Source organism: Bemisia tabaci, chromosome 9 (assembly GCF_918797505.1).
Source record: "Bemisia tabaci chromosome 9, PGI_BMITA_v3".
NCBI classification, from domain to species: domain Eukaryota; kingdom Metazoa; phylum Arthropoda; class Insecta; order Hemiptera; family Aleyrodidae; genus Bemisia; species Bemisia tabaci.
In genome coordinates, this window is record NC_092801.1 from 31885147 (window position 1) to 31911751 (window position 26605).

Genomic DNA, 26605 nt, shown 5'->3' on the forward strand with positions numbered 1-26605 from the left:
CACAGTTTTTGAGTTTTGATTTGGGCCGAGTTTTGAATAAAATAAAAATGTTTCGTTTCGCGAATCGTATTCTACGAGAAATTTTGATGTTAGAAACATTGGTATCAGATTGCTTAAATTCGTACCCTGTCTAGTGGTCCATTAACTGTTTATATTGCAAACTACTATCAGTAATGTCACTTATGAGATAATTTTCAAATTTTTTGATACGTTCAATGCGTTTTGACAGAAATTCTATTTAGAAAAAATGCACTAGAAAAAAAAACACATTAGCTCTAGAGACTAGACTCTTGAAAACATTGACAAGAAAAAATACTCTTGATTCAATCAGATTTAAGCTTAAATCAAAAGGAAATCCGCTCAAATTAAGAGGCTGGGTTCTTGATCTAAGCTTAAGTCCGATTGAATCAAGAGTATTTTTTCTTGGCGATGTTTTTAAGAGTCAGGACTCTGGATCCAATGTGTTTTTTTTCCAGTGTGTACCGCAGTGCTTAGTTTCTTAGCCTATCAATTGATCCACTGGAAAACATTTAAGGCAGCACGTTCGTTTTTTAGTAGGAAACCATTTTCTTCAAAGTCTCTCTCGGAGCATTTCATTATCTAAACACGCAACACTCGATGTTGACATGAATCCCGAGAGTTATTCAAAAAGCGGAATTCCATTGTTTCAATTGAGTGTTAGCAAGCAACAGTCGCAGATAAGTCTAAGATGTTTCACCCCACACTCTGAGCTTCACCGCTCCGGATGCTCAGAGGAAAACCACCCTCGTACATGGGGTTTCCACGGGACTTGAGCGGTTTTAGCCTGAACCGCGGCGAGTGAAATCAGCTTTCATTGCTCAGCTGTGCAAGGAGCAGCTGTAATCCTTGAAGTGCCGCCTAAGAAACCCGGGAAATTGGTGCCGCGAGGAGTTGTCAAATTTGATCGTAAAAGCATTTGTTTCTCTGAGGAAGGAGATCTATTTTTAGATGAGTCTCAAAACACTTGAATTTATACCCTTAGTCGTTCCTAAAAAAAAAAAAAAAAAAAAAAAAAAAAAAAAAAACTCATTTTCTTAGTGAGCACGGAAAAGAAGCACGAGGTTGTTGGATGAAATGGACATTTCCAATTAATTGTGATAGTACCCCAATGAATTATGGTAGCACCCGAATAAATTAGGTAACTAACCCAAATGTTGCGGTACTGCCCTAACTTGACTTGCGTTACTACAACGATTAATTATATGGGGTAGTACCACAATTTTAGGGGATAACCCCTGACACTTTTTTTCCATAAGGCTATTTTTACTGAGGAAAGTATATTGCGGTTTTTAATATGGCATTATAATCAGCGAAAATCCATCCCTTGCACACTAGGATGCTACACAATATTCAACATGGCCGACGCCAGCCCGCCAAAACTCACTTGAAAATTTTATCAACCGGCGTGTTAACATATGGAGGTATTTCTACCAAACGGAACTATGTGCACTATGACGTGAACCCTGTTATGTATAAATTCTTATGGTTCTCATGGCTCATGTCTGAAAGCACATAGTTCCGTTCGGCAGACGTGCGTCCCAATCGGATGGAACGACTCCTCTTACGAAATGTTCACTTGTGCCGTAAAATATCCAGGACGTTTCGCGCCAATTACACGCTCGTTCTCAACTTGAAATATAGATGCAAACACAAATTTAAAACAAGTAGATGTGTGCAAAACTGCTGCACTAACTCGTAACATCGGCCATTTCATTGACCTTGTGCTCCGAACTTTATGCGACACGACAATCCCGACATCGAAACCTGGCAATTTTTAAAACGCCTTCAAATGCGGCGTGATACCTCACGCGTTCCGGAGAGTACGAATAGTTGTATCATTACGCCTTACAAATACGACAGATAGATTACGAAATGTTCACCTGTGTAGTAGAATCGTTTTTGAAGCGGAAAGCTTAAGAAAATTCATATTTTTCATACAGATTGTAGAGTTGAGAGTGTATTCCAGACTTCTCTGATGCGCTCGTGATTTATTGGCTATTTCCTGTAAGTAAAACGCCTCCTCTTGCTTTAGCTGAAATTTTCAATAGGCCCGTAGACGGAAACTTTTTAACTGCTTAAATTCGTACCTTCTCTAGAAGTTCATTCTAAACACTATGTCCATACTTTGCGTGCGATTTACTGCCGTGCTAAGGGAAAACGCCGTATGAACCTTCGTTGGTTGCCAAATTTACTTCGATAAAATACGAATTGTCGGAAAACGCGTGAAAATTTTCCGTTCAATTTTTCAGAGAATTTTCTTTGTAATTAGATCTAAATTATCCGAGAATTTCAGGAGAAAATATCCGTAACGCTCATCATATTATCTCTTATTATTGGATTTATATATGCAATGATGAACAGGATTAATAGATTGAATAATATTAAACTTAAGGATAGGAGTGTAACAAAACATATAAATTGCCATTATGAGAAGAACCAAATGGTTTTTGTCTTTAAATTATGCAAAAGTACAATTTACATTTAATTTCGGCTTAAAAATTAAGAACTTTTGTTTCTTCGTACAATTTTAGTCAAAACCAAAACAGAGGTATAATATTGTTAATAATAAAAATGAGTTGTTTCCTGACTAAAATAATAAAACAAGAACATATGAGATATTTTAGTATTGCTATTTTAGCTAGTATTTTAGTTTTACTTTAGTAAAAAACTGTATATGATAAATATAATTAAATTGAATTTTTATAAAGTTATATAAAATAAACAATATTAACAAATACACATTTCATACGCGGAAATTTGGCGAATATTCCGGAAAATTTGTAAAAGTTTTTCCTCAAATTTTTCAGAATATTTTGTTCGAAATTTCACCTAAATTTCCTGAAAATTCCGAGGAAAAATATCCATAGCCTTCTTAAAAAATGAACATTTTATCGAAGGAAATTTGGCAACTCTCGAATGTTCATACGGCGTTATTCCTTAGTACGGCAGTTTACCTTACATCACAGGAGATCAACGAGAATTCGCTTAAATTGACGGACGTCCGGCAACATGGGACTCATAACGCTCAAACGAAGCTGTGATTCGGCTCGGTCCGATGGGCGTTCAATTAGGGCGCGGGCGACGCACAGTGGCATTAAAACTTATCGACGCCTCCCAGCTCGGGATTAGATTTTCCGCCTTCGTTGTTTTTTTCGGCTGCTCCCCGAAGCCCATTTAAAACTGTCAAACAAAGAATATAAACGCACTTTTTGTCGCCGACACGGACACGGGATCGGCGGATAAATTCGCACCGACACCGACAGCTTCCCTGCGCCCGAGTTTGATTAACGGAGAGCTGACGTGCTAAGGAAGAACGCCGTATGAGCCTTCGAGAGTTGCCAAGTTTCCTCCGGAAAAAGCGAAATTACTGGGAAAACTGTAAATATTATTTTCTCAAATTTTCGGACAATTTTTCACGGAATTCAATCTAAAATACCCGTAAATTTCAAGGAAAACTATCTATGAATGATGTCTCCTCCGAGCGACTGTTTTGTTTGCCATGGGTCCTTTTCTTCCCACACGAGAGGCATGTCGCGGGCAACGGGTCTGTTGCACGCAAGAGATACACTGTCGTGCTATGGAAGAACGCCGTACGAACATTCGAGATACACTGAAAAAATGAAATTGCTGATTTAACAATTTTATAGTTAAACAAAGTGTCCGACATGTTTTAATGTAGATTTTACAGTTAAAAAATGTTAATTGAACCTACCCCGTGGTCAAATTAGCTTTCTTCTACTATTGTAGAATGTACGTTTGAAACATGTCGGACACATATTTTAACAATAATTGTTAGATCAGCAAATCCATTTTTTTCCGTGTAGACTCGATGATTTGGACCGTTCCCAGCACTCGACCCTAGTTTGTCCACGAAGAATCCAACTTAAACCTACATTTTTCTTTGAAGTTATCCTTCTTGTATTTTGGCCTAGATGTGTGATTCCCATGAATCGGTGTAATATCGTCTTTCCTTTGACGTAAAGGCGTAAGTGCATTTCGAGATGAATCCTGGCGCCCGTATGATTCCATGATTTTACAGAGCTTTCAGGAATGTAATTACGCCTTTACGTCAGGGAAGCAACGATATGCGGGTTTTGATTGCCGTGCTCTTTCAAACAAGCTGTGTACCCTCCACAGCTGATCGCTTTCGAATGCAATTAATTCGAGATTTTAATTAAAAGCTTCGGTCGCATGTTAATGTATTCGAAAGGAAATCCAATGAGTAGGGCCGAGGGTCGAGTTCATGTACATTAACGACAGCAACTCTGTGCGCGCGACAACATTAAACAGACTGTAATGTGATCTGCGAAGAGGAATCTTACGTTAACATGTTTAAAATCGAGTGTTCTGAATATTTGGACGTGTTTACGATAAAAGGACTATGTGGAATTGAAACGAATTTAAATGAGCCATGGAACGCGGAACGTGCAAGTCCTATGCACTCAGTCGCACTTTTGATTTTATTCCGCCATCTTTTCGAGGATTGGAAAACTTGCCCTTCGAAAAATGCTTCATAAGAAAACGTATGCAAGAACGCATATTAACGACTGTGGCGTGGGGTACTTTGCAATTTATCGATTTATCTGCCATTTAAACCTATGGAAAGGGACCGATAAACAGAATTTTCCCAACTACCTCCTTAATAATCGATTCTTTACCATAGCTGCAAATAGAGAATGATCGATAATCGATCAATTGTCACTGATTGACGAATACACTTATGCTACACGCGCAGCCGCGTATTGTCGCTCCTCTGGTGTAAGGGCGTATCTCCATATCCGCATGAGCCCTAGGGGACCGATTATTGAAATTGATGGACAAAGCTATAGACAAAAGAGATATGGAGGGATCATATTGGTGGAAGCGGGTGGTTGCGCAATGAGCAAAGGAAGTAGGTAATAGACTAACGAACTGCAACCCACGAGGGACCCGATAGTCAGTCCATCATATTCTCCCTTAGTCTATAGGAACCACTCATTTCAACCAATAGGATAGCTCCATACTCCCTATGCCTTCTTTGTCTATAGCTTTGTCTATCAATTTCAATAATCAACCCGCAGAAAACATGGCTTTATACGTAGAATAGGGCTCACGTGGAAATCCAGATACGCTTTTACGTCTGAGGGTTGACGATACGTGTCTAGATTAGAGTTGAGTGCTTCTTTTACATCCCTTAATTACGTTGTAAACTGTACGGAGCCCCCAAGGAAAGAGGTTGACTTAGGAACGACTCAATACAACCCTCAGGCTCCTTTCTTCTTCTGTTTCAATGCACCTCAAATTCGAACATCAACGTTGCGCGCGAAAATTTATGGCGGGAAATCAACCCCCTTCCCCCCGCGCGCACCCCCTCGGGGCCCGAAAACCCGCGGAATACGTCGGCGGGGAAAACTGAGATCGGTGTATCGCCTTTCACGACTTCGACTCGTCCATCAAAGCTGTTAACAACCTGTAGATAGAGTGCCCGATCGCGAGTCGCCGGTCGCCGCACAGTGAACTGGGCCGCTGGAAGAGAAACTGCAACGGCCTAAAAACAACACGGGAAAAAAGGGATTGTTAATCTACAAATTGTAGAAAGATATGTCCGACTTGTTCCAAAAGTACTTTCTACTCGTTAATGGAGATGATGCATATGTGAAGAATTTGCGATTTGACTGTTGATTCTTATGCAAAAGTTCGCGAGAAACACGATGGTGCCACTGGTTTTCTCTGAAATCAACTCCCAAGCTCAAAAAAAGCTCTCAAGTTGAGGCCAAAATGGAGGGGATATCCCACGCTATCCCGAGAGTCCACCTCTACATCAAGACAAACTCTCCATGCAAAAATATGGAGCAAATACATTGATAGGGCTACCACTTTATTTGGGGACTCAAAAACTGAAAACACGTCATCACTGCTAATGTATTTGCTCCCTATCTTTGCATGGAGAGTTTGTCTTGATGTAGAGGTAGACTCTCAGGATAGCGTGAGATATCCCCGGCCATTTTGGCCTCAACTTGAGAGCTTTTTTTGAGCTTGGGAGTTGATTTCAGAGAAAACCAGTGGCTTCATCGTGTTTCTCGCGAACTTTTACATAAGAATCAATAGTCAAATCGCAAATTCCTCATACATGCAACATCTCCATTAAACTACGGGGTTGGTTAAATTAATATTCTTTAACTGTAAAATCTACATTAAAACATGTCGTAAACGTTTTTTAGCTACAAAATTGTTAAATCAGCACTTCCATTTTTTCCGTGAAATTAAACCTGTAGTAATCAAATTAAAGCGGTAGTATCCCAATTAATTGTGGTTGGAAACAAAAGCAAATTGGAACATGGTATATAGATATATAAGGTTAGTTTTAGAAACTAGAAATAAGGTAACAAATAATAGGATGCCAACCCCCACACAAACCGAAGTAGTAGCCACGGCTGGTCCCGGTCTCTTAGAAAATAGATAAATTATACTGTAATTACTTACATTTAAGATTATTGAATTGTATTGTTAATTTCTGATTTTTGAGTACCATTTATAATAATCGTGTAATAACTATTTTCTTTGAATTAAAAAAAAAAAAAAAAAAAAAAAAAAAAATTAATTGTGGTGGCACCCTAATAAATTAGGTTACAACCCAAATGTTGCGGAACTACCACCATTAATTAGAAATGTCCATGCCATCCAACAAATTGGAGTAATACCAGATACCTCAATTGGATCGCATTTAGAAAAAAGGAACAAGCGTGATTACATCAGTGTTGTAAAAATGTTGCTCCATCACAATATTCTAAAAAAATCTTCTGAAACAGCAAACAGTTTTCTCTTCCCGCCGAAAAATTGTTCATTTTTTAGAAACATAGTTGTGTAAATGAATACTGCACATTTTTAAGTATTTTTAAACGAAAAGAGGAAGTTGCACGATTTCGAATACGCTGTCATCGCGCTGGTTCCGTTTTGCTTCATGCGTATTCCTATTTTAGAAAAAAGCCCCTCACGCTTTTTTCCCGTGCAAGGGACAAGATTAAGACCTCAACGGATTGGAGTATAAGCAAACTTGGGTGAAAGCACGTCCCCCTTAAAAAAGGGGTAGTTTCAGGAGAAATTTTCTACGGAAAAATCAACGGAGTCACCCTTAAATATCTACATTTTGAACTGCCGAAGAGATGAGCTTTTGAAGTTTCCACATCATATTCGGATCGCATTTAGCAAAAAGGAACCAGCGCTAAAACATTGTTGGAAAAACGTTGCTTCTTCATAATTATCTAAAAAATCTCCCAGATTAGCAAATAATTTTGGCTTCCCACCAAAAAATTGTTCATTTTTAAGGAAAGTAATCGTGTAAATTTTAAAACTGTACATATATCATGTATTTTTAAAAGCAAAGGAGAATCTGCACGATTTTGAAAACACTATAATTGCGCTGTTTTCTTTTTGCTAAATGCGATCCATTCGAGCTCTCTCGTTGACTTGTTTCTTCTGTGCGCCGGCGGCCGTTCTCGACGAAAATCCGATCATTTCACGTCATCGAAAACGAGAAATCCATCAAAGCGGCAGCACTATTAGCGTCTCCATCGCCGGGAAATCGAAACCCGGGCGGGGGTGGCGGGGGGTGCAGCGGAGGGGTAAGTTTGAGGCGCAGGTCGATGGCTTAAATAAAACGTATTGCGGATTTAAATAGCGCAGTGCCCCCCCCCCCGCGCCCCTCATAGTCAGCTATTCAATGATGACGTTGCCTGATTGAAGTGTAAAGAAGCGATTTTTTGTGCGACCTGGAGTACCTACGGGGAGTGTTACCATGTCCGTGCAGCCCTCTCTCTCGTCGCTCTTCTGACGTGAGGGTGTATTTCAATTGCCACGTGACTCCTGTTTTACTTGTTAATCCACGCTTTTTAGGGTTCATGCTGAAATCGAGATACACCCTTACGTCAGAGGAGCGACGATCTGCACTGAAAATAAAATATCGGTGTATTTACTAAGAAAAGGGTTAAATTACCAAGAATTCAGGGTTCTATTTGATCCCAGTTTTTTCTCGGTAAAATTACCATTTATGGAATTGGTAATTTTATCGAGAAATCTCGGTAAAATTATTGAACTATCTCGGTAATTTTACTGGACCTTGGTAAAAACGCCAATTTTTTTATTGACTGTGGCAGATTTACCGAGATAAAATGGCACAATTACCGGGAATTGATTACCAATAAAAGTGGTATTCTTACCTGAAGAAAACAGTAAAAATACCGGTTTTTAGGTAAGATTACCAGTCTGCCTTGGTAAAATTACCAATAATGGGTAAAAAAAATGAGATGGTAAAGGTACCAACGGACCTTGGTAAAAACGCCGAGAATTTTTTTCAGTGTGAAGAGCGAAAATTGAAAACCTGCTAATTGCCATCAGCGGGCTGATTGTTGAAATTGATAGACAAAGCAATAGACAAAGAAAACAATAAGGATATGGAGGGATCCTATTGGTGGAAGCGGGTGGTTTCAATGGACAATAGGCGCAAGTATAATAGACTAACTAACGGCAACCCACGAGAGACCCGATAGTTAGTCCATCATTTATTCCCTTAGTCTATAGAAACCATCCATTCCAACCAATAGGATCGCTCTATACTCCTTATGTCTTCTTTGTCCGTAGCTTTGTCTATAAATTTCAATAATCGACCCGCAGATGTTGCTAACATCGTGTGATGGATCGTATTCGATACATCGAATAGGTGAGATTGTATCGATATTTTTACCGATACCTATCGATTGGTTCAACATGTAAACATAGCCTCAAAAGTCACTCGAGTAATCCGTGTGAATGGGTTTTTTGGATGGATTGTTGATTCTTATGAGTGCCGCATGGCAATGAAAAGTGTAATTGTTTGGAATTTTCTCTTCTTCAGCTTCTCTACCTTAAATCCTAAAACTTTTGTTTGCAGTTATGTTCTATTGTATTGAACCAAACGATATATCGAACCACTATCGAATACGATCTATTGTTTCTCTCGTCTATCGAGAACCGGGATCCAGGTACTCTGGGATTAACAACTTGACTATTTTACAATTAGGATTCTCAATGTCTAGATAGTTCGTATAAGCACTTATGTGCATAGAGAAACTAACGGCTCACACGTTGTTACAAAACCGCGCCAGACTTTGTTTAGCGTAATTGCAAAATGTAATTAGTCCAACTCTCGTCATAAAAATAAGACCAAAGCTTAGAGAAATTTCCTCCAATTAAATGTCCGCGAAGCGAAGACATTTATGTTTTTTTACAGTGAAGAGCAGCTCGCACAATCTTTGAATAACATCTGATAGCGCTCACCAGGTGTTGCATTTCCATGGCAACTAAAGTTTAGTTCTCCGTAGTACTTAGAGACTAAATTTTGCAATTATAAACTACAATTTCAGGCTCATCCATGAAAGCATCTGACTACATAGCGTCGAAAATGAGCTTGTAGCGGCTGCGAAACATCCCGGTTTCCTATGTTTTATTTTTTGCGGCCTAAGTGCCATTATGACCGCGTTAAGCAGAAAGGAACCAACCAAAAAAAAAAAAATTTTGAAAATTATTAATTTTAATTTAACTTAAAATTGTAATAAAAAATAAATAGAATAAGATAAGATGATAAAAATAAAAATCTTAATAATCCAAATTTAATACAATTGGTAGTATATCATATGTATTGATAGTATATCAGCTATAGCCAAATGTAATTTAGCAAATAATTTTTACATGATAACGGTTGTGCGGATTTTTTTGTAAATTTTAGTAAATTTTCTGCATAGTACGAAGCAAATCCCTTAAAATTTTCAAAAAAAAATCCGCACAAACGTTCTCTTGTAAAAGGTTAAATTGCTCGGTTAAATTTGGCAAAAGCTGCTGTGCCTTGATTCCTCTCTGTTAAACGCGGGCCATTCAAGGTTGTTAATTCTATATCATCATTTCGGGTCGATTCAGATGTTTTCCATCTCCATTGTTTAATGCAGCGCGTTGCCATTGAATCTCGCCCGATGTGCCAATAGCGCATCATTCAGATCAGTCCCTAATGAGAGCGCAACGAACCTCATTTCACCGGGCTTATATCACGCCGGGACCGGGTTGGCGAAATTTGAAAATCGGGAGCTTTTTCGCGGGCGGGAGGGGGAGGGAGGGGGCAGGGGGAGGGAGAGGGGCAGGGGGAGGGAGAGGGGCAGGGGGAGGGAGAGGGGCAGGGGGAGGGGGAGGAGACGGAGAATGGCTCGATTCGAGTCGAGTGCCTGCCACTCGCAGGCGAACAGGACCTCGCTAAGGAAGAACGCCGTATGAACATCCCAGAGTTGCCAAATTTCCTTCGATAAAATATTTGTTTCTGAAGAAAGCTACGGAAATTTTTCCTTGGAATTTTCAGGGAATTTAGGTGAAATTGCGAACAAAATTACCTGCAAAATTGGAGGAAAAACGTTTATAAATTTTTCGGAATATTCATAATTTATTGAAGGAAATTTGGCAACGCCTGAAGGCTCATACGCTCTTTTTCCTTAGCTCGGTAGAACAGGATCGGGGACTAGGGGATGCGTGTTAACGAGACTCGAGAGGATTCCGAAAAAAAACGGGATAAGAGGGGGGCGCTGAGGTGAGAGGGTCGTTAAAATGGTTCCTGTGAAACCTACGGTCGGATTGCAATGTCATTGCACCCCGAGGATGCTCATTTTGGTGCAATGATATTGCAAAAATCGTCGCTTCCCCGACCGAGCGGCGTATTTCGGTTTCAATCTGAGCTCCAGAAAGCATGTATTCTGATGTAAAATAGGATTCACAATGAAATCGAGATACGTTCTTACCTCAGAAGAGCGACGAAATGTCTATATCGACGGTGTAAGTCGGCAACCACCTATCTCGTTTGGCGACGTCGTAGACTTCCTGTCATACTTTATTTTCTAAACAGAAAACTGATCAACGGCAAAATTTTTTAAAACTGCCGTGTTTTGCATTAAATTTTGAAATTCTAAAAATGAGAAAATTCCAAATAACTTCACTTTCCATTGCCATTTGGTACTCGAAAGAATAAAAATTCGAATACGAGAGACCCGTTGCCTCGGATTTCTAAATTGACTTTTAAAGCTATTTTTACATGCTGAACCAGTCGAAATCGATACAATCTCACCTATTTGATGTATCGAATACGATCTATTTATTCTCGTTCGATTCATGTCCAAAGGATCGACACCGGTTTTTTAATAATTTGTCGGTCGAATCGGTGTCAATCTGTTCACGTCCATCAATTCACCTTTTTATTTTACGATCGACTCATGTCACTCGAATCCATACCCTCAGTTGTTCCACACACTGAGAAAAAAATCTCGGCGTTTTTACCAAGGTCCGTTGGTACCTTTATCATCTCACTTTTTTACCAAGTATTGGTAATTTTACCAAGACAGACTGGTAAGCTTACCTAAAAACCGGTATTTTTACTGTTTTTTTTCAGGTATGAATACCACTTTTATTGGTAATCAATTCCCGGTAACTTTGCCATTTTACCTCGGCAATTCTACCAGAGTCGATAAAAAATATTGGCGTTTTTAATATTGGCTTTTTGGCAAGGTGCAGTAAAATTACCGAGAAAATTCAAAAATTTTACCGAGATTTCTCGGTAAAATTACCAATTCCATAAATGGTAATTTTACAAAGAAAAAACTGGGATTGAATAGAAACCCGAATTTTGGTAATTTTACCCTTTTCTTAGTAAATACACCGAGATTTTTTTTTTCAGTGCACTTTAGCCATCGACATTCTATTTTCTGTCTGTGATTTGGCTAATTATTTATTTGTGTATTTTAATTTTTGTTTTCCAGTGTTTTGCCACGCGCCTCCGGAGATCGAGAACGCGCGGCACAACGGGTTCCCGGAGCAGACGACGTTCGACGTGGACGTGACAATCCAGTACCAGTGTCAGCACGGCTACGACACCGACGGATTCTCGCAGGCCAAGTGCCTCGCCATCGGGGGCGCCACCGCGTCTTGGTTCGGACCCGATATCTCCTGCAAACGTGAGTATTACATCAATTGGACGTATTTCTACCAAACAGACCTATGTGGCGATGAGAAATGTGGGGTGTGCTCTAGAAATCTGCATAAGAAGCAATGTAAAAGTGGGCGTGGTTCCTTTTGAAGAATTGGCAAAGCGGGATATTGCATTCTATCAAACAGACCTATGTGCAGCTGAGTGCGGAACTCATGAGCCGTGGGCATGGCAAGAGAGCCTTGTGGACAGGGCTCATGAGTTAAAGAGCCCCGACGACGACGTCGACGTCTCACCCCCGCTTTTTCATTGCCGCTGACGTCACTGGCGCTTTATTATTCTCATTCACTCTTACGGCCAGAGACTAACGAGCACACCCCATATTTCTCACTTCCACATAGGTCTGTTTGGTAGAACTACGTCCAATTAATCAGGACTCTGGCAAAAATACTGCCGTGTTGAGTAAAAACGTCGAATGAGTCTTCAGACGTTGCCAAAATTTCCTCCAGAAAGCATAAATTTTCAGGGAAATGTCTGAATATTTCCCTTCGAATTAGTTGAAGAACATTATGTGTATTCAGATCTACATTAGATAACTATCTAAAAGCGCAAACTTCCAAAAGCACAAATGGACTTTTGGCGTTTTTTTGGACGAAAGCGCTTTTGGGTGTCTCCGCTGAATTACCTGAAAACAAGATTAATTATCTATAACACTCTTCAAAAATGAATATTTTATCGAAGGAAAGGCAACCCTCGAATGTTCATACCGAGTTCTTCCTTAGCGCGGTAGTATTGGTGTTTTCTTTATCACGCAGTCGAAAAAAATACGTTTGGATCCCTGAGAATCCGAGGAAATTTTAGGCGCGCGGAGAAAGTATCTATCTCCGCTTAATACTGTGCAACACACCCGAGTTGATATATTTGTATCATCAGTGCGAATGCCCAACCTCCTCAATCTGAAGCTGCACTGCAGTGAGCTCGGCTTCTGTTCAATCTATTTTTGTGAGACTCGGTAGAAGTGGATATTTTTTGTAAGGAATCTCGAATTTTTAGTCTAGTTTTCCAAATTCCAAAATCCAAGATGACGCTATCTCGGACCCTGTTTGATAGATTTTTGTGAAACACGGTATCATGCGGTAATTTTTAAACGGGCAACTCGAATTTTAAATCAAATTTTCAAATATCAAAATTCAAGATGGTGGTGGCCTACAATGCTATATTTGCTTTTTCAAAAGTATCTATCTCCGCAATCAAGATATGCTTTTATTTTTTGTTCATTTTCAAAACCAACTTTTACTCAGCTAATATCGACTGATGTGTCGACACCGCTTTTTATTATGTTTCTGTCAATTTTTTGGTTTTATTTTTTCTTAATTTTCATAAATAAAAGTCTCAGATTCAACTGAATGTAGCCTTACATAGATAGATAGGATCGTGAATAATGCAGTTTCTACTCGTTTCGGCTGATATCCTCATGTTATAATAATTCTTAACACGATAAATATAGAAATCTCGAATAGATAGATAGATTTCATTGATGATGCATACAGCCTATAGTAAAAAGCTCCGGCTCAAGTCAAATTTACAATTTATACAACAATTTAAGCAAAATGAAATTATACAAGTTCTTCGAAAAATTGTTTTAGACTATAATAGGCTTTATTTTTGAGTTTCATTTTCAATTGGTCAAGGAATATTTTGACGAAACATTGCCTTGAAAGCTGTGAGCTTAATGCCTCAAAATATTCGAATCCCGAAATGCAAGGGGGCAATGTAGAAGCTCCTGTCCAGCTCAGTGATTAGGTCACGCTAAAAATAAACCGCGTGAATCGCATGGAAATGTTACGATGATCCGTCGTTTTCGCTTTAAGCCTCGGTGCGGGACTGCGCTTTTCAGCGAACTCAGCGGGGGCAAAGGTAGCCGAAAAACCGAGGCTTTTCAGTCGTCTCTCTAAAACAGACTGCAAAATTGTATAGTAAAACCTCTTTTATGCACCTTAAAACTCATGGGGATACGGGTGATTTCAGCGCTATTCGGCAATTATGGTCCATCAAGGTTGTCAGATTGCATTGTGAGATTTGCATTCTTTGCATTAAGGTGCATGGGAGAAACGGTAGTTTCCAGCACGATCTTGCATCCATGGGCGGGAGACGCCCTTGCAGCGTCTTTTTGATATCAGTATACGTCATGCAGTGTGGAGTAAATAGACTGCGATCATCAAAAAGGACTGACGTGTTTGGGTTATTTAAATAACAGCGGATCTGTCATTGATATGTTTGTGCAGTTATGTGTTTTTTGAGTACTTTCATGCACGGTTCCTTTTTGATGAGCGCTGACCAAATGAGCTGCTTTACAGGCGTGGTTTGAATTTTGGCAAGTTCCAAGAATTGAGCTACAAAATGAACGAAGGAGCCATATCGTCACCTTCCAGGCAAAGTATCACAAGCGCCATGCGACGTTTAAAAATTTCCGCCGCAATTATATTTTTTTACAGAGAAATTGTTCAACGAACCTGTCCGAAAATTACACCGAATTTTCTTTGTGCTGCCGATAAAATTTAGTGAAATTTTCGAACAGATTCAACCAACAATTTCTCAGTAAAAAAATAAAATGGCGGCCGAAATTTTTAAACGTCGCATGGCGCTTGTGATACTTTGCCTGGAGGGTGACGATATCACCATTAAAACTACAACAACGCCTATCTCGTTTGTGGTGTTACAAATTCGATGCTCCAAATTCCTTCGATTTTTTTGTAAGGGGACGAAACTGTGTGAACCGGGTGAACTTGTGTTTTTTATTATGGCTTGAAATGTTTAAAAAATATTTTTCACACAGAGAAAATAACATAAATTTGTGATATACATGCACAGGAGTCGCTTTCACAAAGCTCTCTGGCGCTCTGCGACGCCCAACCGCCACAAAACTCGATCCTCCCACAACTCTCACAGAGTTGCCACTCGATTTTCGAAATATATGACCTAAAATCGATTCTATTTCAAAAGTGAAGTAGAACAAGAAATGTGCAAAATAACAAGCGGAGAAAAGAGCTCCTTTAAAATGAGCTGAAAGAACCGTCCTCCTGTAAAACGCCTGCATAATTCTGCGTAGGCAAGTAGCACAACTGCAAAACACGAATAGTACAGTTGCTTGTCGGTGAGATCATAAAAGCACATATATCGATCTCAGTGTCCCAATTTTTCCGCACTTATATTCTATTTCCTCAAGAGAATACTGCCAGACATTATTATACGAGATTTTCAGAGAGTATTTTCGAGAAGCAAGGAAGCATTCTAAATTTTGGCAAAAGTGAGGAACCACGTATATTCATTTTTGACGTTGCATATCTCCTGCCGTACATAATTTATTCTTTGGAAAACTAGTCAACGTAATTTCTTCAAATTGTCCATAATCTTTCTTCTCTGACAGTAAAATACTCTTTATGAATTTTAAGCAATAAAGTTGGCTTCTTTCTCCCTGGATAAATATAATAGGAGCAGAAGCAAACAAGGAAACAGTGGAAACAAGGCTTAAATACATACAAATACACAGGACGTTTCGGTGTTTCACGACATCATTATCAACTTCTAAAAAAGTACCAATATAAAAAATAAATTAAAATCAAAAGAAACCAGCACGGCGTTACATGGTGATGAAAGACTGCAGTGATAACAGGAATGGACAAAAAGGTCCGAAATATCAATAAATCTTGAAAAACGCGAGAAACCTAGCATCGATGAGCATGGCAAGTAATTTTTGTTCTATAATAGGAGCAGAAATTTGAAATACCGGAATGAAAATACGAGCTCGATGCAATTTGGTGCATTTCTACTCGTAAACTCGGTCCATTTCTGAACATCGCACATATTGGGAAAGAGAATCTTCTTTTTCTACTTCTTCATCATCCTCTTCTTCCTCTACTTTTACTCTTCTTCTACTTCTTCTTCTTCTTCTTCTTCTTCTTCTTCCTCCGCGTACACTGGAAAAAAAACACATTGTATCTAGAGTCCAGACTCTTGAAAACATTGACAAGAAAAAATACTCTTGATTCAATCGGATTTTTGCTTGAATCAAAACGAAATCCGCTTAAATTAAGAGGCTTGGTTCTTGATTCAAGCTAGATTCTGATTGAATCAAGAGTCGATGTTTTTCAGAGTCTGGACTCTAGATCCAATGTGTTTTTTTTCCAGTGTACGACAAGGGCATGGCCCTGCTTGTCAGGCCGTCTAGTATCGAGTACATAAAAACATTTAAATATCATGAAATCCAAGAACCGTTAAAAGTGAAGGATACGTAGTGAAAATGCATGGAAACAAAGGAGATTTAAGAGAAGTCCACAGAAGTCCGTATTAAATGGTTCCGTATGCAGATTCGTGGTGAAATCATAGTTTACCGTGGAATTTTCCACGAATTTCACTGAAAAAGCTGTAAGCGTTGGCGACAACGCCGCGCCGACTGCAAATTCGCAGTATCCTGAAAACGAGAGAGGACGAAGGCGCGAGGGATGAAAGGGGGGCGCAATAAATCAGAACACCTGTTGCGAGAGAATTATTAATTTCCCGACAAATTAAACCCCCACAGTACCCTGGGATATTTTTCGAAACTTCCGCTAATGAGTTCTGAATTTGGGGGATCCGTTAATGCCCACTTACGTCCCCACGACACGGTGCTCGAGGGCGAAACCGATTCCGACACAATTTTCACCGTCCACACCCACGTGAATCATTCTATTAGAGGTCTTATTTTTCTCGTTAGGGGTTTGCGTCTACCCCTACTCAAAGGGTTTGTCTCTGCCGCGACTCATAGTAGTGCAACTTGAAGATCGGCGTTCAAAGCAGAAATATAAGCAACAAAGCCTAGATGAAGAGCTTTGAGAACAAGCCGCATCAGTACGATTTTTGCTATCTCAAGAAAAACGTGTATCAAGTTTCAAAATTACATGGGGCCTAAAGGCGGATCGAAAGTTCAAACTCACTTTTTGATTTAAATAGTTAGTTATTCACAGGCCATATTTTAAAACCAGCTTTATTTGACATCATCAACATCTCAGTTCAATAATTGCACTTATGCGCCTTATCCTCCAAGCTCCTTTCATGTACCGTCAAAGCGTAAAATAATAGGATAATCATCGATCTTTCAAACGCCTGCATATTACTGTGTAGGCAAGAAGCACACACGCAAAACATGAATTGGACTACATTTTGAAAATTGGAACTATAATGTCTTCCTCGGTAAAGAAACGACGTATGTACCATCAATTTCCATGCACATATTAGTGTTTTTACGGATAAGCCAGAAATTATAGTTCCTAATTGTAAAATAACGTCCAGTTGTTCTTCTTTTCAATGAGTGGTGCTCATACGAATGGTCACGCAAGACCGCATTTTAGCGGCTCTGCGTTCTATGACGCAACACTGCCCTGGTGATTTCACTGAAAAAAAAATCTCGGTATATTTACTAAGAAAAGGGTAAAATTACCAAGAATTCAGGGCTCTATTTGATCCCATTTCTTTCTTAGTAAAATTACCATTTATGGAATTGGTAATTTTACCGAGAACTTTATTATTGAACTTTCTCGGTAATTTTACTGGACCTTGGAAAAAACGCCAATAATTTTTATCGACTGTGGTAGAATTACCGAGATAAAATGGCAAAGTTACCGAGAATTGATTACCAATAAAAGTAGTATTCTTACCTGAAAGAAAGTAAAAATATCGGTTTTTAGGTAAGCTTACCAGTCTGTCTTGATAGAATTACCAATTATTGGTGCAGAAAGTGAGATGGTAAAGGTACCAACGGACCGTGGTAAAAACGCCGAGAATTTTTTTCAGTGTAGTGCGGCCCTACGTTACAAAATCGGATCCACTTGTGAACACCCACCCATAGGCACCTGGTATCTAAAAGAAATGCTTTAAAAAAACTGAATTTACCACAGTCCACCAAGTTTCTTAAATGCAGAGGTACGGTACATTGGGTCAACCAAACGTGGAATAACGAAATCCCATATGCGGTCTTCCGCCAATGAACGCAGGACCGCATCATAGCGATATAACATTCCTCCGGGAGGATTTTCACATGAAAATCCGAGAGGGTAACGTGGGACCACATTCCAGCGGTCTTGCGTCCATGAATGGAGGACCGCATTCTAGTGGTGGAAGGCAATCCTGTTGCAAACTTTTGCTAGAGCAAAAATAAGAGTTGCCTCTTATTGAAAACTAGGGGGCTACGCCCCCCGACCGCTACGCGGCCCAACCCCCAGAAGGCGCTTCGACAAATGAACGACCAAAAAAAATCCTCCTCTTACCCTACTCCTTTCTCTCCTCCCCCATAGAACTGGATTTTGGGAAGCAATAGCTCTTCATTTTAGGTCATGCCCACATCACTGTTCATCGTCGCGTCTGGTCGTTGTGCACTGATGAACGCGTGAAAAACGCCTTCAATTGAATTTGATACTGTGCAACACACCGGAGTTGATATATTTGTATCATCACTGCGAATGCCCAACCTCCTCACGCTGAAGCTGTACCGCAGTGAGCTCGGCCTCTGTTCAATCTATTTTTTTGAGACTCGGTAGAGTTGGGTATTTTTTGTAAGGAACCTTGAATTTTTAGTCTAGCTTTCAAAATTCCAAAATCGAAGATGACGATATCTCGGAGCCTGTTTGATAGATTTCTGTGAAACGTGGTATCATGGGGTACTTTTTAACGGGCAACTCGAATTGGAAGTCAAATTTTCGAATCCCAAAATCCAAGATGGTGTTGGCTTAAAATACTATATTAGCTTTTTCAAAAGTATCTATCCTTGCAATCAAGATATGCATTTACTTTTCGTTCATTTTCAAAGCCAATTTACGCTCAGCTGATGTTGACTAATGTGTTGACATCGCTTTTTATTTTGTTCCTGGCGATTGTTTCGGATTTTTTTTTCTTACACTGGAAAAAAAACACATTGGATCTCGAGAACAGACTCTTAAAAACATCGACAAGAAAAAATACTGTCGATTCAATCGGATTTTTGCCTAAATCAAGAACCAAGCCTATTAATTTGAGCGGATTTCCTTTTGATTTAAGCAAAAATCTGATTGAATCAACATTATTTTTTCTTGTCAATATTTTCAAGAGTCTGGACTCTAGATCCAACGTGTTTTTTTCCCCAGTGTAATGTTGACTAATGTGTTGACACCGCTTTTTATTTTGTTCCCGGCGATCGTCTCGGGTTTTCTTTTTTTTTTTTGTTAGTCTCAGTTTCAGCTGAATGTGACTAAAAGCTTATAAAAGCTTGTATTTCTGCTCTAGAAAAAGTTCACAACAGGCCCATCGCTACACGCCATTTTTACCCATTTCCACCGAAAAGAAACCATCCTTTTTAAATGATCGCATGATCCGCATTTGATCTTCTCTCGTGAATGTTGCAGCTCGGTCTTGCGGCCCACCACCCCGAATCACGAACGGGTGGTATCCTCAGGAATGTTACACTTTCGGGTGCAGGGTCAACTATCACTGCGTGGAGGGGTTCGAACTGGTCGGCCGCCAGGACACCATCTGTCAGGCTGATGGAACCTGGTTCCCTCGTGAGCTCCCCACATGTGTGCGTAAGTATAATTAAAGTGTACTCCTACATGCACATGCGTTCTTTTTAAAACGAGCCAATTCTGCTATGCTGAGGAAAAACGCCATATGAACCTTGATTTGTCGCCAAATTTCCTCTGATGAAATACGAATTTATGCCGGCGGTTGTAAATATTTTTCTTTAAATTTTTCAGACTATTGTATTCTCAACTCAATCTAAAATATCTGGAAATTTTAAGGAAAAAATACATTTTGTCATGAGTGCATGTTCCATACGGAGAAATTCGACAACCCTCGAATGTTCATACGGCGCTCTTCCTCAGCAAGGTAGAGTTACAGTGAGTTTTTTTAAACTTATTACTGAATCCAGTCCAAATATCTCAGAAATGTGGCATTGATTCGAGCAGATTTTATGGTAAATAAAGATTGTACTGTTGCATTCAATGTTATCCCCCACAAAATGCACTCATGAAATTACAACTCTTAAGTATTGATAATGTATGAAAAGTGCGATATAAAATTTCTCCCTAATACATCTAACGTTTCTGAGCTCTAAGATTTTAAAATAGTCGTTAAAAATAGTTTCCACTGTAATTTTTAGAATTTTCGTTGCTGACGCTGCGCTGGAGCTATTTTGATAATGAATCAGTTGCGCTGGTCACAGAATCGTGTTTTGATGCTTCGAATCCTGTGGATCAGCTAGAAATATTAAGATTCGTCCAAACAGCAACTCTATACCTTCAATATTAACCGAGATATCGCCCTTTGAAAAGTCGAGTTTTTGACGTCATCGACCGCGGTACTGACACCCTTGGTTTCATCCACCTTGTTTTAATCCGAGTTTCGCGTTGAAAAACCAGTGCAAATGTAAGTCACACCGACTGATGAAAGCAAGATGGAATGAACCAAGGGTGTCACTACCGCTGTGGATGACGTCATACACCGCATTTTTCAACGGGCAATAACTCGGCTATAAGGGCCTGTTGCAAACTCTTGCTAGAGCGAAAATAAAAGTTGATGCTCATAAAAAATGTCTCAAAAATCACGATGAGTGCATCGGCAAACTCTGAATTGCACTCCTAACTTCACAATCTGCGTAAGCAATTTGCGCTTTTTTAGCTCCCCGCTTCAGAAGCGATACTAGGGCTCAGGTGAAAATGTCGTTAGATGAGTCGTTCCATCCGACCCCTGCTCAATAAGGTGCTTCTAGAAAATCATAACATATTATACTTTATAATTTTACTAATTACAGAAAGAGTTCTTGGACTATCTATTTTAATTAGTATGATCCGAACCCATGGTAATGATTTTATAAAATCTTCAAGAGTGTTAAAATTATAAAATTTTTGATACCTATTATAATAATAATTATAATAACAACACCAAAAAGATTAATATTTAGCTACTCATTAATTGTACTATTATTCAAATTAAATTTGCAAAAACAGGAAGTAGGTAAAATCGGATATTTCATGTGGGGTTTCATTCAACATGGCCGACACCAATCAGCCAAAACCCATGTTCCTGGACGAGATTCTAACCCAGCGTGTTTACATTCACGATTTCTTCGCGTTGATAAAGATCCGCTTTGGTTGACCTTGTGCCCCCGATTGCGATTCGCGTCGGCTAAGTTGAAGTTGAGAGTTGCTATTGCGAAAGGGTTGAATGGAACGACTCTTCTAACGAAATGTTAATCTGTGCCGTAATATCGTTTTTGAAGCGAGAAGCTCAAAAAACGCAAATTTAATGCGCAGATTGTTAAGTTAGAAGTGCATTTCAAAATTTGCCAATGCGCTCATCGTGATTTTTGAGACATTTGTTTATGAGGAACAACTCTTATTTTCGCTCTATCAAAAGTTTGCAATAGGCCTATTGAAAGTATAAAATGGCTTTTCAGACAGATCTTATTATTTTCAGCTAATGTACAAGAATCAAGCATCAAGACCCGATTCCGTGACCCATTACCATTGGCGGATCCAGCAATTTGGCAACATTGTATTTGCTCCATTTAAACCTATGGAAATTTATCGATTCTTGGAGGGGCCAGGTGCTCCGACAAGAATCGATCTTTTAGCATAGCTTTAAATGGAGAGAATCCGGTGTTGCCAATTTGCAGGATCCGCCTCTGCCCATTAGGCCTTGTCTCCACGGGACGTTTTTATGGGATTTGTCCCAAGTTCGAATCGCAGGAATGAAACTTTTGGGATTTTTCCCAGTTACCGTCTCCACGGGACGGGGCTCATACAGTCCTGCGACTAGTTTGCGCGGGAAGATAAATTAGTTAAAGTCGAGTATTTAACCGGGAGAAAAATAATAATTGCACTCAAATGACAATTAGACACATTTTTTAACTGAACAAACATTAACAATGTAGTAATGAATAAAATATCGCACGGTTCCTTTTCACTTCTTCTTCTCTCAGTGGATCCTAGGGGTACAAGTACCATACTTGGTACTGGGAAAAATATTGATTAACTCAATATTTTTCCCAACTTCGTAAGTGGGATTTTTCCCTGGGACAAATCTCGTGAAACGGCTAGTGGAGACAAGGCCTTACACATTCAATCCAAGTGAGTGTGATTAGTCGAGAGCAGATACTTTTTGTCTTTGGTTTCCTTCAACTGTGGTTACAGCCGTTCAGTGCCCAGAGCCTGAGAACCCGGTGAACGGGAAAGCTATCTTCACTTCGACCTCGTATAACTCGATCGTCTCCTACGAGTGCCGCCACGGCTACACCCTCTCCGGTAATCTTACCCGCCGCTGCGGTCCCGATAAACGCTGGTCCGGCTCCATGCCCAAGTGCCAAGGTAAGATCACACGCTGCTTTTTAGTCCGCACTTATCCAATTTTGGGAACCACACCGGGGATTTCAAAATTCCCATCCGATCAGCAGCCCAATGGACCACTGGACAAGGTACGAATTTAAGCGATCTGATACAAGTTTCTTAACCAGAATTTCACGTAAAACATGATTCGCACGACAAAAATTACTGAAACCAACTCCTAACGAATATATTAACGTTTTTATTTCACATTGGTTACGAAGAATTTGAACTGCCCGCTCACAAGAAACTCAAAGCTCTACGTGAGTCAAATCGCGCACTATAACGGTTTCAGCAAGCTTCTCAATCGAGCAATGTTCATTTCCCATCGTGTTGTTCAAACTATAAGCAATTTGCTATAGCTGAGCCAAAGCGTCAAGACTGAGGTTGCCAGATTTTTATATCGCAGAGACTATCATGATAATGTTTAGCGCGCCATGTGAATCACGTAGAGCATTGGGTTTTAATGAGCGGGTGGTTTGCATTCACCCATCAGGAATCTTTAAATATCTTTGTAAGGAGTTGATTTTGGTAATTTTTGTTGTGCGCGTCGTGTTTTACGTGAAATTTTGATTAAGAAACATATATCAGAATGCTGAAATTTGTACCTTGTCTAGTGGTCCATAGTTGATATTTTGTGTTTGTTGACCAGTCAAGACAAGATTAAGGAGAATTAAGTTCTGTGATTTGTCAGCTTTATCCTTCGTCCTCTTTTTCTCGTCGATAAATGATGTAAGCATCGAGAAGCTAACGGCATCTCTTAAGTTGCCGATACTATGTCGTCAAATCCTGGTTAAATCCGTCATTTATGGGCGAGAAAAAGAGGACGGAGGATAAAGCTGACCAATCATAGAACTCATTTCTCCTTAATCTTGTCTTAACCGGGTGACACACACAAAATGTCAACAATCAAGCCGCAGTTGCCTTTTATTCAGTTGCCGCAATCCAGTTTGACCAAGGGCGATGCAAATACACCCTTTCTTACAAAATGGGAAAAAAAAGTGGGGGAAAAATCTCGTTAAATGTTTTGAATCTATTTTGTGATTCATCTTGATATTTGTGTATATTAAAAAAAAATCATTTTTTTCTAAACATATGGAAGTATAAGTTTCTGATCCGGCACCGTAAATTTTGGTTCTAATGCCCGAATTTCGGTTCAAACAGCTGAAATATTCGGTGCAAATACGAGTCTTGGTACGACAAACAAAAGTTTTGCTTAACTAAATCGACATTCGATTTATATGATAGAGAACCTGGGTCAATTTGATTGAAAGCCAGCATTGTGAGTTAGTCATAAAAATTGAAAGACAAAGCTATAGACAAGGAAGTCAAAGGAAAAATGGCCCGATCCAATTGGTGAAAGCGGGTGGTTACAATGGACAAATGAGGTAAGTAATAGACTAACTAACGGCAACCCAAGGGGGATCCTACAGTTATTTTCCTTCTCAGTCTGTGAGACCCAACCGTTGTAACCAATAGGATTACTCCATGTTCTCTCTGTCTCCTTTGTCTATCGTTTTGTCTATAACTTTCAATAATCAGCCCGTCGGATTTCTCGTGCAAAGTTTGGCAATAATTCCAAAATTGGAGTCGCAATCCTCACGCAACGGTCGAATAAGAATCGTTTTTAGATTCGGGACAAAGCGTTTATTACCCTTAAAATCGTTTCCACAGATTACTGCACGGGGTGGAAGGAGGGGGGCGGTTTTAAAGCAAGTCAGAAAGACCGGAACCAAGAATCAATATTTGGTTTCTATTCCCTGGAAGAACTCTCAGAGGGAACATTTTCAGCCCACCATTCCACAAAAAAAGAAAAAAAGAAAAGAAAAGAGAGGAAAGAAAACACGGGTGCAACAAGGAGGATTCGTTTACCGTTAGCTAATACGGAATTCCTGGAAATTAAAGAGGTCTCAGGACGACAGTTTCCCTTCCGTTTCTTCTCCCCGCGTGATTCCTATTAGTATGCGATGAGCGTTTTTGAAGGGAGATTAAACTCCAGATTTTATTGAATAGCGAATAAAGTTGATGAAGACGGAGATTCCACGAGTTCCGGGAGGGAATTCCGCGTTGCCGCCTTTGGCGATGGGAGGAAGCCACAAGAAATTTTGAAGATTGAAATGTATAGAAATCCAAATACTATTATGTATAAAGTTCAATGAATGGTAAAAGCAAAACTTTAATGAAGTATGTACTCCCAAAATGAAGTATGAAAGGAGGTCTGCAACATTGAATCGGATTTATATTGAAACGGGGCCAACATGAGACGAGTAGCGACAATTTGGATGCAACTATTCGTGCTTATGGGATGTCTCTGTTGCATATACAATAAATTGCAGGCGTTTTGGCTGTGCTGGCCAGAAAATAATGTCCTTCTCCCTCATCGAACCGGATTTTGGGACACACCAGCTCTTCATCTTAGGTCATGCCCGCATTCCTATTCATTATCGTTTGTGGTCGTTGTACACTGAACGCGTAAAAACGCCTTCAATTGAGCTTGATACTGTGCAACACACCCGAGTTGATATATTTTGTATCATCAGTGCGAATGCCCAACCTCCTCAGTCTGAAGCTGCACTGCAGTGAGCCCGGCTTCTGTTCAATCGATTTTTGAGAGAAAAGGGTAGAAATTGACGTTTTGGCAGAAGTTAACAGGCCTTTTGGCTGTGCTGGCCAGAAAATAATGTGCAATCCTCTGCCCTTTGGTCCCTTTCTTTCTCTGATATGATGAGGAAGTCATTTAAATTATTCTGCATGAAAACGTAATGAGGAAATATATCTGTAAGTGCTTTAGCCCTCGCCGTGTTTATTGGTCCATCAGCGGGTTGTTGGAACTGATAGACTAAAAAGCTCAATACTTCAAGTGTGTCAAATCGCGCCTTACAACGGTTTCCGGCGGGCTTCTCAATCGAGCACTGTTCCTTCCCCAACCTTTATTGTTCAAAGTGTGAACAATTTGCAATAGCTGAGCCAAAGCGTCATGATTGAGGCTACTATATTTTCGTATTGCAGAGACTGCCACGGTATCGTTTATTGTGCGATTTGATTCACGCGACCATTGAGTTTTCATGAGCGGGAGGTTTGAATTCACGCGTCAAGAAACATTCAATATCTTGATTAGGAGATGATTTCGGTAATTTTTGTTGCGCGGGTTGTGTTCTACGTGAAGTTTTGGTGACATGTATCAGGATGCATAATTTAGTACCTTGTCTAGTAATCCATTGGGCTCATTTTCAGTGCAGCATACACGGAAAAAATTAAATTGCTGATTTAACAATTCAATTGCTAAAAAAGTGACTGCAATGTTTCAATGTGGATTTTACAACAAAAAATACTTCTTTAACAACCCCCGTGGATAAGGTACCTTACAATAGTGGTTGAGATAGCATTTGTGTTGTGAAATACACGTTGAAAAATTGCGGCCCCTTTTTTTGCAATTGAATCGTTAAATCGATAATTAAATTTTTCCGTGTAGCCTGCTGCAATCACTGGAACCAAGCTCGGAGATGTCATGAAAACCAGCCCGAGACTTGGGCAAGCGGTCGTTGGCGGCAAGTGAACTTGCGCCATCTAGTGAGAGGCTATCCAAACAGCTCCTTTTATTTTTCGCTGAGACTACACGACTTTTCAGAATGTCTTCATAACCGACGGCAAAGAGGCCATAAAATTTTAAGTCGATAAAGTTCGGGTAGAGAGGAAGCTCCGTTAACGATAACATGGAAAAATAAACCGCGATGCGTGATCGGCCCTCGAACTTTTGGCTCCCGTCCAAAGCGGATATGAATTACTGTAATGTCTTTCGGTGTCACTGGACTATTATTTGACTCCGACATCATCAAGCAGTGAAATGTGGGCTGGCTGCCAGTCTGCAACCGCTGATGTTCAAGACCAATTTTCATCCTTCGCCATTTGCGATATACCGATCGATCTGCCATTTAAACCTATGGTAAAGGATCGATAGACAGGGTGTTCGCAACGAACACCTCAATGATCGATTCTTTACCATAGCTTCAAATGGGTAAATATCAATAATTATAATCGATCATTCACGCCTCGCTACTGGAGCCATGCTATACGTAGCCCCACCTTCCGGTCATAGTATCACAAGCATCATGCGACGTTTCAAAATTTCCGCCGCCATTGTTTTTTCAGGGAATGGTTGGTTAAATCTGTTTGAAAATCTCACTGAATTGGACTACATTTTGCAATTAAGAACTATAAATTTCGGTCC

At 39.8% G+C, this 26605-nt stretch overlaps 1 protein-coding gene across 5 annotated transcripts in view; it reads left to right on the forward strand.

Moving 5' to 3' along the window:
- The window catches only part of Hasp (Hig-anchoring scaffold protein), a 236319-nt gene that overhangs the window by 136219 nt on the left and 73495 nt on the right, over positions 1-26605 (forward strand). For 4 of the 5 annotated variants that reach the window (XM_019041349.2, XM_072304051.1, XM_019041353.2 and 1 more), the window contains exons 5-7: positions 11823-12017; positions 19402-19578; positions 22180-22362. In XM_019041349.2, the coding sequence (XP_018896894.2) occupies positions 11823-12017; positions 19402-19578; positions 22180-22362 (555 nt within the window). The remainder of the gene's footprint in view (positions 1-11822; positions 12018-19401; positions 19579-22179; positions 22363-26605) is intronic. The other variant, XM_019041350.2, reaches the window with a different exon arrangement.